The sequence below is a fragment of the Coturnix japonica genome, chromosome 21 (genome assembly GCF_054131305.1).
Source record: "Coturnix japonica strain WE chromosome 21, WE-NBRP24, whole genome shotgun sequence".
Lineage (NCBI taxonomy): Eukaryota > Metazoa > Chordata > Aves > Galliformes > Phasianidae > Coturnix > Coturnix japonica.
The window spans coordinates 6,179,241-6,190,416 of NC_140683.1; the positions used below are offsets into that span (position 1 = coordinate 6,179,241).

The following is an 11,176-nucleotide window of genomic DNA, read 5'->3' on the forward strand; positions in this document are numbered from 1 at the left end:
TTGATCCAGAAATTTGTAGAGTTGTTTTTTTGTTGGGGAGGGAAACTTTTAAACAAAAACAACTGTGGTCAGTTTTAACAGTGGGTCTGTGGTTTAGCCATGGTTCTTATCTCTCTGCCAGGCCCATCCTTAGTGCCTCCAGGGCTACTTCATCCTTTTGTGAGACCTGTGTTATTTCCTCCTCCACCTGCTTTGGCTCTGTTTTATGAACCTGAGGGAGGAGCTTATATTGTGCCAAGAATCTCACAAGGATTCGACCTGTGGCAGCCCTTTGGGGAGCTGCTGCATCCATACGCTTCAGTAGCCTCATTTCTTTTCCAGCTTTATATCTCAAATACAGAAATTGTAGCCGTTGTGCTGCCAGAACAAAGTCCTCCAGGTGAGTTCCTTTCCATAGGGAATTAAGCTGTAGCATCAGATAACATTGTGTTAATATCTCCAGATTGTCAAAGATGTATCACACCCTGTCAAAGACTCCATTTTCTTGCCTTGAGCTTAGCATTTTCTATTTGTCTGCCTAAAAAACAGCGTAGTTTTGGGGTCCTTCCCTCTCCTTCCTCTTCCTTTTGCTCTTTCTCCCACCCACTCTTCCCATCGCCTGTTTAGCTGGGGCTTCTGTCAAAGTTCTGCCAGCAAAGTTTGACGTAACTTTGAGATCACACAGGCATCTGATCTTCACATTCTATTTTTTTTCCCTTTTTTTTATTTAAAGAAAAGCAGACTGATGTGGTATGTTGTAAACTGCCAGGAGCACTTGCTAATTTAGTAGTTAATGACAGTCACAGAGAGTGTTTTTCTTGCCCCTGGAGAGGTTTTAGACACAGCTGGGGTAGATTTGCCACTATCAATTATGCACAATTTTAAACAAGAATTGGCCAGCAGGGGCCTCTTTTTTTGCAGAGTGCAGAGCGTGAAGAATGGGAGTATGGCAGCTGGTACCTGCCTACACGGGAGAAGATATATAGGAGTCAAGAAAATAAGGGAAAGATTAATAGCTGACTATTTTTAAAGTTGCAGTTTCAACTCAAAAGTTTAAATGCTGCATTAGAAGTGGCCCAGTGCTTTGCTTTTGGTGCTTTTTGTTGATGTTGGCTTCTTTTTTTTCCAATTCAAGCATCCCAACTTACAAAAGGCTGGTCTGGCCATAGCGTAGCCACGGGCAAGTCAGCACTGCCTGCTTTTAAGTGCCAGTTAGGGAGTCAAGATTCTGAGTTCAGTGTTCTCAGGTATTGTGTCACATTCTCTTTACATCTTTAAATGTAAACGAGGTATGAATTCAATTAGATTTAGTGGTGTAGGTCAGATTTCACAGGCAGAAGGCTTAGAATAAAGGGCTTGGCTTTGTGTTCCCCTCCTCCACACATGTCAATCCAGAGTAACTCCAGGTAACAGGAAATGCCAATGAGAAGCCAACCTAAGTAAATAACTCAGCTCCAGAACAGTCAACATCCGCATCATTCCTCCGGGTCAGCCTCATAGAGCAGCTATGTTGACAGTACAGGACCAAGACCTGCAGAAGGCTGCAGCCTATGGGCAGAGCTTTGCTTCTCATGGCTGTGAATGCAGCTGGAAGGGCAGTGGGACCATCCTGGGAGGTGGCTGTTAGGACCCACCTGGGGAAGAGAAGCGTGCCCTGATCCCCAGCTCAGTGGTGGCAGAGTCAGGCATACAACACTTCTTGTTTAATGGCAACACATTTTTCCTTTGTGAGTGCTTTGAGACTGTGACATTATATCCACAAAACAGGAACACACCGCCAAAAACATTCTCCCGAGGACAACTCTCGGCACTGTCAGTTGTTAATAACTTGGGTTAACTTGGTTGCCATCTGGAACAAGTGCATTGCTTAGGATAAGAAGAATGCTGCTGTGCAGGTCAGAAACACTTCCTTCACTTACTGCGTGGCTGTGACACGTTTCTCCATAAACTTCTGCCATCAGCAACTTTACCTTCTCTCTGTTTGCAAATGGAAGCCATCAGGATGCCCCAGTGACAGTGCTGAAAAGCCAGAAGCAATTGGAACACCGTCCTGGAATAGCAGATGGCTGGTAGGAAAACAGCATTATATTCCAGCTGTTGGAGGCCCCGTGTGTTTCATCATCATCCAAAGGCAGATAGTTCTCATAACAGAGCCTTTGACTACGTGAAGATGTCATCGACATTATTAATTTGCTGGAGTTTAATGTCTCTAATGTGTCTGAAAGCTGCAGTAGATTAGAATCATAGTAGAATTATAGAATCGTGGGATGGCTTAGTTTGGAAGGGACCTTAGCAATGACCACATACAGTGGGAAATATGCAGGGTTTCAACATAAGGTTTTTCCCTTTGACATTTGTTCCTGGTTTTATTATCTGTGTAAGCCAGCTAATGGGACTGGACCTTCTCTCCCACTGCTCTTTTGGGTCGGAAAGCAAAGGAGAGAAGACAGAGCTTTGCTTATGAGTCACTTGGTTCACTCCTGCATCTGGCAGCAGCGTGTGCACTCAGTAGGTTTGGGCTGAGTGCTTCTACCAAGTTATACTCCACAGAACAGTGATCTGTAACTGGGTGCCGATGGTTTGGGGTTGTCCCCATGCAGGGAGCTGGATCAGCAGGGAGGATTCATGGAAGGTCTGTGCCCAGCCCATCCCGGAGTGCACCTTGTGCTGCTGCTGATTGACATTATTCACCTGTTGCAGAGCTGAACTAACAGCTTGCCAACTCTGAAAGAGAAGCTGTGCTAGATGCTAATCTAGCAGTATAATGTAGTATCCTTTGATATGAGGCTGTGTTTCCTTGCCTCCCTGTCTACCGATTCTGATGACATCTGTTTCATATTTCCCCTTGATAGAAGTTGTGACACATTACAACATACAAAGCCTGGCTGATTCCTAACGCGAGCTTTACAGAGGATGCATTGATGTGGGGAAGAAAAACAAAGCACTGTATGGAGAAGGGGCCAAGCTCTAAGCCCAGTGCTTGCCAGGAGCTGCTCCCATCACAGCCCTGAGCTCTGGGTCGGAGCCATGGGTGCATCTCTCTGTCTCAGAGGATTTATAGGAGAAATCCAACAAAGGCATTACCTGGACAGCTTGAGGTGAGAAACACCAGAAGGCCAGCACTCCATAGAGTGCATGTAAACAGGGCTCCTAAATAGCATCACCTTCAAAACAATATCAGTGCTTTCTAATTGGAAGCATTTAAAATATCCCTGATAGCTCCATTGTTTTTTCCCTTTCTTTTCCTGCTGTGGAGTGGCATTACCCAGCCAGCCCTGGGGCTCCAGCTGTGCTGCACCTCTGGGGGCTGCGTGGTCCCACCTTCTGCTGGGCCACATGAGGAGTCTGTGCTGTGTGTCCCACGTGCACCTTGTTACCATGCATCAGGGGAAAAAAGAAACCTGTATTAGCAGCGATGTCTGTACTCTCCCACATCTTCCCCCGACATTTCTCTTTAATGGTGACACCAGACTGGATAATAAGAAGCATCTTTTGTAGAAGAGAAGAGAATCTCAGACAAGGCTTTCAGAGTTCATTTTGTTGGCAGCTTTTTAAGTGGAGTTTTTTAGGCTTTTCTGTTTCAAACACTGTAATACTTCCTGAGTTGGTAACTATGAATTACGACAAGCTTTCTTGATACGCCAGGTTATAATCCTTCAGTGGTTTTTGTTTATTTCAGAATATAATGGGAAGCTCTATCAATTATCATGACTGTATAAGTGTTGTTCCTCTCTACTAGAATATTCATCTCGAGATGCATCATCAGATGTTACCTGTTCTGACAATCACGTTTTTGTGCCGTTGTTGGGCAACGGAAACAAAGAAAAACAAAATGTTAAGAGTGTATGGGATAAAAGAGTGTTGAAACTGTTGTTCTCTTCCTGTCTTTGGAACCTCCGAGATCTTGAATGTTTTATCCCTGGCTGTTGTGTTGTTACCGCGGTGTGAAAGGAAGTCATTATCTGTAAACATTTGAAAAGAGAAATGATTTTCATAACTTTAAATCCTACAAAGGATTCTAGTAATCTGCTCCGTGCATGCCAAAGCAAAGCTCAGCCTTTCATCTGGTCTGATCCCACCCAGTCAGTGTAAAATGTTCCTTTGGTGAATGTCTGAAGCGTGCTGCATCGCTGCGAGAGGCAGACAGCCCAAGTAGGATGTTGGGCCTTGCAAGCAGCAACAACAGCAGAAGGTATATTATAAAGAAGGGCATATTTACAGCCTCCAGACCTTTCAGTTGGTTGAAGTTGATTTTGATATGTTTCCAAAGGAAGCTTTACTTTTTGTTTTACTCTAAATTAACCATTAAATGTGACCTTTGTCCTGCTTTGTTCCAATGCTTTCTTCCCATGACTGTGGGTCTCCCCATCCACTCAGTCTCACTATGAGAATTCACTGAGCATTTTCTGCTGAAGAGTTTTTGAACCTGAATATGAACTCGACAGAACCATTGTATGGAACCAACCTGCCAGTGAGGGGTCACTATGGGATGGGCACAACAGTGTGGCTGGGCTCCATAGCAATGTGTATTGCGTCCTGGTTGTGCATCCTTGATTCAGATCAGGGCTCTCTTGTAAGGCACATAAAAGGAGCTGGGCAGTCCCACCCCATGCTCTGTTCACACCATGAAACCTGCACCCCTGACACCAGGGGTCGGATGTTTTAGGGTGCTGAGCAGCTGTGTCTTGTACAGACTCAATGCAGATTTTGATTTGAAAACCAAGCCTAATCTTTCCTCTTAGTAGCCTTAGGAGCAAGGTTTGTTGTCAGTGGGTTCTCAGGATGTTAATGCTCTTACTCATTATGTTCTCCATAGGGTATTTTTCTTCAACCTTCCCTATGAAACCATCATTGAACGACTGTCTCAGCGGAGGATTGATCCAGTCACAGGGGAAAGGTTAGCACTAATATCTCATATTTAAGGCTATATATATATATTTTTAAGACTGCCAGCAAGATGAAAGCAGCAAGTAGACTTCATAGAAATCTAAAGAACCTCAGGAATATTGTACTCATGCTCAGGGATTCCTTAAAAGCAAAGTTAAAATTTTCATAGCTACTCAAGTACCAACCCACCCATCTGTTACTGTGAGCTGCTCTCCATAGAGCAGGGCATTTTAACATCCCAGGGACTGAAATGCACAGCAGCAAGTAGCTCCGTTCTTAACGTTTTAATGGCAACTAAATTGGTCGGTAAAAATAATGCTGAGGGAAGATGTCTGAAACCTAGCCTAAATGCAGCTGGTTTTCAGACATTCCCATGGGAATTCTGAAGGCTTTCCAGCTGGGGAAGATGGAAATCTTGCTGTGTTTTACTTCCCCTGCTGCTGTGATGGTTCTCTCTGCTGTGAGATATATTAATATATTTCCTGCTCAGCAGAGCAAACTTGTTTGAGTCACAGAGTCGCTGTAAAATGTGGTTCTCAGATGTGCTGGTTTGTCTCACGGGCGCTCACATTGTCTCATTCCAATGGGGATCTCAGGTTACTGCCTTCTCCACCCTTATGTTTTGGGGGCTGCCCTACATCTCTGCTGGAAATGGGGCTGGAACTCCTACAGTAACTTGTGCTCCGTTTTATTATCTCAACAAGTGGGGACAACTCCCCATTCTGAAGCTGCACAGCACCATTTCACATTCTTAACACATAGATGCCTCCTGTTGAATCAAAGGCAAACACGGAGCCCTCGAAGATAAGGCCCTCAATGCTGGGTTTGTGCCAAAGCGATGTGATTATTCAGACATCTCACTCTAGGTGCAACATTAACTGGTGACAGCAGCAGTGATTTGCAGTAAGTGTTCCCTTTGTTTTAGTAATAAGCGATGCAGTTGTTCAGAAGAAATGAACGGCACGAAGCAAATCATTCACACGTCTTTGCATTCCTTATCATTAGGATTAGCCTGTTCAGTATCTGCTCCAGTTAACACGCTTCCTTATTCCAAAGTCTGGGTTTTATTCCTTCCAAATTCATTGTGAATTGAATTGTTTTAGATGCCATCTCTAATCCTCATCATGATATTAAAGCTGCGGTGCAGCGAGGAGTGCGGGTGGCTTTAACTTTGTCCTAAATCACCCTCACCTGGAATGAATTTTGTTCCCACACCTTGGTACCAGCTGGAGCTGTAATGCAGTTCTGTGCAGAGGCTCCGCTTTCCTCCTGGTTGCATCTATCCCAGTGACTTCAGGAGAACTGGCTTTACTACAGAGGTGAAGAGAGCAGATGATCAGTCAGAAGCAGAATTACTGTGGCAGAGAATTTAAATGCGTGTCTGCAAAAGAGCTTTTAGCATTTGCTGGGAGCCTCTGGCAGTACAGGATCATTGTCCTTCTGGCATCAGCTGTGGGCTGCTGAGTAGTGAATCTACAGCTGCAGGTCCAGGAGAGCCAAATTCCAGCATTTTGGAAATCAGAAGTAACTAAAAATCTACCTCAGAGTGAATGGAGCTCTTTTTATCTCCAGCTACTATAAAAAGATACCAAGAATTTCATTCAAGCTTTTATCCTCCCAGAAACAGACACAGGTAGGAATCAAAGGTTACATTAAAACTGGTTACCAGGGGAGGGGGGCTGGAACAGATCCAGAAGTGCTTCTTAATTTGCAGCATTCAATTTGCCCTTCGTGAGAAGCTTATAGACACTAACAGCAGCTTCTGCACCACCTCAAGAGAACCTCTTGGTTCCTGATTATCTGATGTAACTTGAGAGCAGAAATGCTGGTTAACATACCCTGAAATTTCTAACCAAGACCAGAAAGGAACAGGGATAGACAAAACCATGGTGTAACTCAGATGATGGCTGCTGTGTCCTCAAACAGAGCTGAAGGGGTGGCTTTTGTATCCCATGTGCAGATACCACACAACGTTCAGACCAGCACCCACTCCAAAGATCCAAGCCCGCCTCAAGCAGAACCCCAAGGACAAGGAGGACAGCATTGAGAAACGCGTGGACTTCTGTCAAAGGAACATCAGGTATCTGGAGGCGTTTTATGAAGATGCCTTTTATGTCAATGCTGATCAAGACCCGCATCCCATCTTTGAGTTTATAGAAAGCTGTATCATTAAGCCCCTTCCGTGCAAAAAAATAAATACTTCTAATTAATTAAGGATGATTTCTTGGGTAGTTGGTTCCAATTTTTCCTTGTAATGCTTGCGATCCAGTCACCGATGTGGCACATTCACAGGGAAACAGGAACTGAAACAAGCAGTGTTCAATTCAGAGCTCACCAAGGTGAAGTACAGAGTAAGAGGTTGTGCTATGGGGGATTTTGATTTGGCTTTTGTTTTGTGATCCAAACTATGAAGGGCAGCAGCTGGGGAAGCTTCTGTGTTTGATTCAAGCATCCTTTCCTGACTCTGCAATTAAGCAATTAGCAGTTCTGTGTTAACCACGCAATACCCATGCAATAACCATACAGCTAACTTGCAATATTAAGGCTACAAGATGTTCTTTGTCTTTTATTCTCTTGTCAACTCAACTCGCTCTGCAATCACACAGCCAGGCAGAAACACTCCAAACAACAGGAGATAGTACCTTGTGCCATAGAAAACCAGTAGCAGGTTCATCACGTTTAGAACCCAATTAAGGGCATAATGAGGCTCTTCTGCAGCAGCCACTCCCATCTTATTTCCTGCTGGCTGGGGCTGCAGTTGGGTTTGCTCCAGCTTGGATTGCTCTGCTTGGATTGGGTTGCCCTAAAGATTCAGGTAAGTCTTTCTTAACTTGAAAATCTTTGGTGAGAAGGATGGCACTGTTAACTAGAGCCTGGCAATGGGAATGTGCATCTTTAATGCTTCCAAGGAAGGTGTGTGACTTGTTGTGATTTAGACAAGCACTGAGTTTGATGCCTTTATTATGACTCTCTTTCTGCTGTGTACATGAGTGTGAACTCCCCATGATCAGGGGCTGGGGGTGTCTCAGCTTCCTCCTTGAAGTCTTTATGTCTGGGATGAGATTGGATGTATGTGCCTCCAGGAGCCTTTGTTGTTGTCTTTAATCATGTATATGGAGTACCATAAGGATATATGTGCTCAAATCCTTCCTTGTGCCTTTGGAGTAAATCTGGTTGGGAAGGCCCTGCTTGGCTGGATGGCTCGGGTGGTGCTGTGTTATTTGGGGTACAAATGATGAGAGTTTAAGGTCAGAATCCTCAAAGCCTGTGGGAGGTTTTTGATGTGTGGGGATCTGCCAGACTGAGGGACAGCCTTAAAAATCTCAGGATAAATGGCTTTAAAGCTCTGGTGCCGGCAACACGAGTTGAGTCCTGTGTGCCTCTTGCACTGTTAAATGCAGCTGGTAGTGCCAGGAGCAGCCACACAGGGCCTGACTGCAAAGCCTTATGTAAAGCTGGGCCAGAGCATTTATAAGAGTTTTACCTGTTACAAATGCGCTGTTTGGTAACCTGTTTGGGCAGCTGTTTTTTATGCTATCGCTATGAAGATATGCTGTAGCATTCATGCATAATTGGGAGCCCTTCTATTAATAATACATGGGAAGCTCATCTCGCTAATATCACCTTCATCTGAGTGTTCCAACTAAATATTTTGATAGATGAAATGGATCGAGAGTGTATTTAAATACTGTTTGTACTGCAGCGAGGGTACAAAAGGGACGGCCCGTCTTTAATTAGACAGGTACATCTGCTTAATTAATTTAGCTGTAAAGCCCTTTTTCCTCTTCATTCTTTCATCTATATGCGGACGCTATATTAGTTCCGCTCTGCTGGTTCCATAGAAACTGAGAAAAAGAGCTTGTCTCATTGAGATGCACTTGGCATGTCTGGGTACGCAGTCTCAGGTCAATGGTCAACCCCCAAGGGTTTGCAGCAGGCCTGAAGAGCAGAACGTAAGGGTTAGCAGAACATGCTAATACTCGTGTAGAACTCTCCCTCGGAAACAACTAAAACAATTGACATTCATTTAATTACTGTAAACGAAACAGCCCCTGCATCACTTTGCATAGTAAAGCCTGTTAATACCAAAAAGGTTCAGTGGATGGGAGGAGGAATTAGGTTTTTATAATTGGAATGCAACACTTGAAAACCAATTTGGTAACTGTTCTTGATTTTATTAGCATCTTATTCTGGCCAAACAAATGTTAAGCAATGAGAGAAACACGGTAAAGAGGAGCTGGTAAGAACACAGCGGGGAGCAGACGTGACTTATTGTGCAACGTGCCCAGTCCTGAAGCAGACATCTTTTATCAGTTCCAAAGACACTTTGCAGAGAGGGCTGTTTGGAGGTTGTGTTATACTCAATATATTATGCTGTTAATGATGTAATTCAGCAACAAAATGAACGCGTTCAGCTGTTGCACAAACTTTCACATCCGCCTGCTCTGGGGGAGCGGATCCTTCATGTGCTTTTGTGGAAGGATGCTCAAGTGGAGAAAACCCAATCCTCCAGCACTGTATCTGCAGGGGCCCCTGTAGATCCTTGAAGGATTTATCCAGCCTTTTTTGGTTTCTTGGCTTTCCTTTAAGAGCTTATGTGTGTACATCTCCAGTGATGATGGCAGCACAGAGATCTTTAAGGTAGCTGGTTTCAAGCTGCCAAATCAGAGCCTCAAAGGTGACTTCTATGTTGCTCTTACTCATAGAGGAAAGTGTCTGCTCCTTTCTACAGGCAGGCACTCCTGGGTTATTCTCCTCTTTCTGCACCAAGAGCAGTTTCTTTCTATGGAAGAAAAGAAAAAGTGATTGTCAGGCTCCTTTTCTTTGAAGCAAGTTGCTTCTTTAGTGTAACTGTGGATCTGGAGAGCTGCCATGCAGCACATGGGGGAAGGGGCTGAATCTATGCAGGTGAGGAGGGAAGCACACATCAGCATGACTAACAGTGGGGCAGGGCTGGTACCTGTTGGTACCAGGTTCCGCTTAGTCTGAAGCCAGCTTCAGTGAGAGCTGAGCTGCTGTGGGAAGGTCCTTGGCAGCACGAGGTGTCACACAGCTGGGTGTGCTCCTTGCCATGCAATACAGCAGCCGAGCAGGCCAGTTTGGCACCTAAGAGTCAAAATAACAAGTGCTACAGCTGTGAAGTCACTGTCCGGATCCATGGAACTTGCCTTTAAATCACACCATAGCCTTCCTACTTCTCCCTTCCTCTATGTGTAACAGGTGAATTGTGCTTTCACCTTTCCTACAGCTCCTGTATTTCAAGTCTTCCATGTGTCATAGCTGAGAAATTTGACTTTCAAAAGGCACAGGGTCACACCTGCTGCTCCGTATATTCCTTATGGAAGCAAGACTTATTATTGAGTGTGAAGCCTTGTGCTCAAAGACCGGGTGCTTTACACATCTCATCCTTCTCTTGGCACTTCTGTGTCCCTCCCAAGAAATCATTCCATTAAATTGGCAGAGCAATTAAATTAATATCTAACGTGAGCTGTTCTGTTTGGGTGGCTCTTGGGCTTTGCCCTTTATTATGCTTAGTGTTAAATAAGAGTCCTACAGGAGTGGCGTGGCCCTGGAACTGTTTCACAAACTGGGTAAGCAATAATGAAGGGATTTTGTGTTTGAGAAGTGAAACCTGTGAAACCAAACCTCCTGCAGATGTTAGTTTAGAACCTTTAACCAGGACTCTGAATGTTTGAATTTGGTTTTCACATCAATAAACCTTTAATGAAGATAGAATAAATACTGTTATGCTGCCCATAATCGCCAATGATAAGTAGTGGAAAACCTGGCAAGCTTATGAAAACTGGGGAAACATTTATTGCCTACGTGTATTAGCAACCATAGTATTTCCTATCTAGAAATATACAATAGGATTAATAGGATCAGGGAGTATAAAAGAGGATGACTGAATCACAACTCCCCAGCCCATAGGTAAATTAATGTAAAAAGGCAGTGATGAGCTGCACTGTCACTGATTCCAGGTGCAGTTTGGAGAACCAAAACAGTATCATCATTATCCCGAGCTTTCACCTTAGATCTAACAATGGCATTTAGCATGAAGGCAAAACAAGCCTGTCCAAAACCATTCCAGAGCTGCTCTTGAACAGCTTGGATTTCTTCACTCCAGGATAAGAGCGATGAGCTCTTGTGATGTGTAAAGCATTAAAACTCTAGGGAAAATCAGGAGAACCACTTGAAGTAATAAGCAGGTTTTCATCTAATGATAGCACAGTGAACCTTTCAGTCAGCCAATGTAAACATGTCAGCATTAAACTGATATCAGAGCTCTTACATACAGCTCTGGAAAGCT

The 11,176-nt window shown here is 44.2% G+C and overlaps 1 protein-coding gene across 12 annotated transcripts in view; it reads left to right on the top strand.

Moving 5' to 3' along the window:
- AK8 (adenylate kinase 8) overlaps positions 1-11,176 on the top strand; it is a 72,034-nt gene that overhangs the window by 55,809 nt on the left and 5,049 nt on the right. For 6 of the 12 annotated variants that reach the window (XM_085521241.1, XM_085521240.1, XM_085521243.1 and 3 more), the window contains 2 exons: positions 4,796-4,876; positions 6,827-6,946. In XM_085521241.1, coding sequence (XP_085377367.1) covers positions 4,796-4,876; positions 6,827-6,946 — 201 coding nt within the window. Of the gene's footprint in view, positions 1-4,795; positions 4,877-6,826; positions 7,087-7,472; positions 9,764-11,176 lie in introns of those variants that run through there. The other 6 variants (XM_015879182.3, XM_085521237.1, XM_015879181.3 and 3 more) reach the window with 3 other exon arrangements.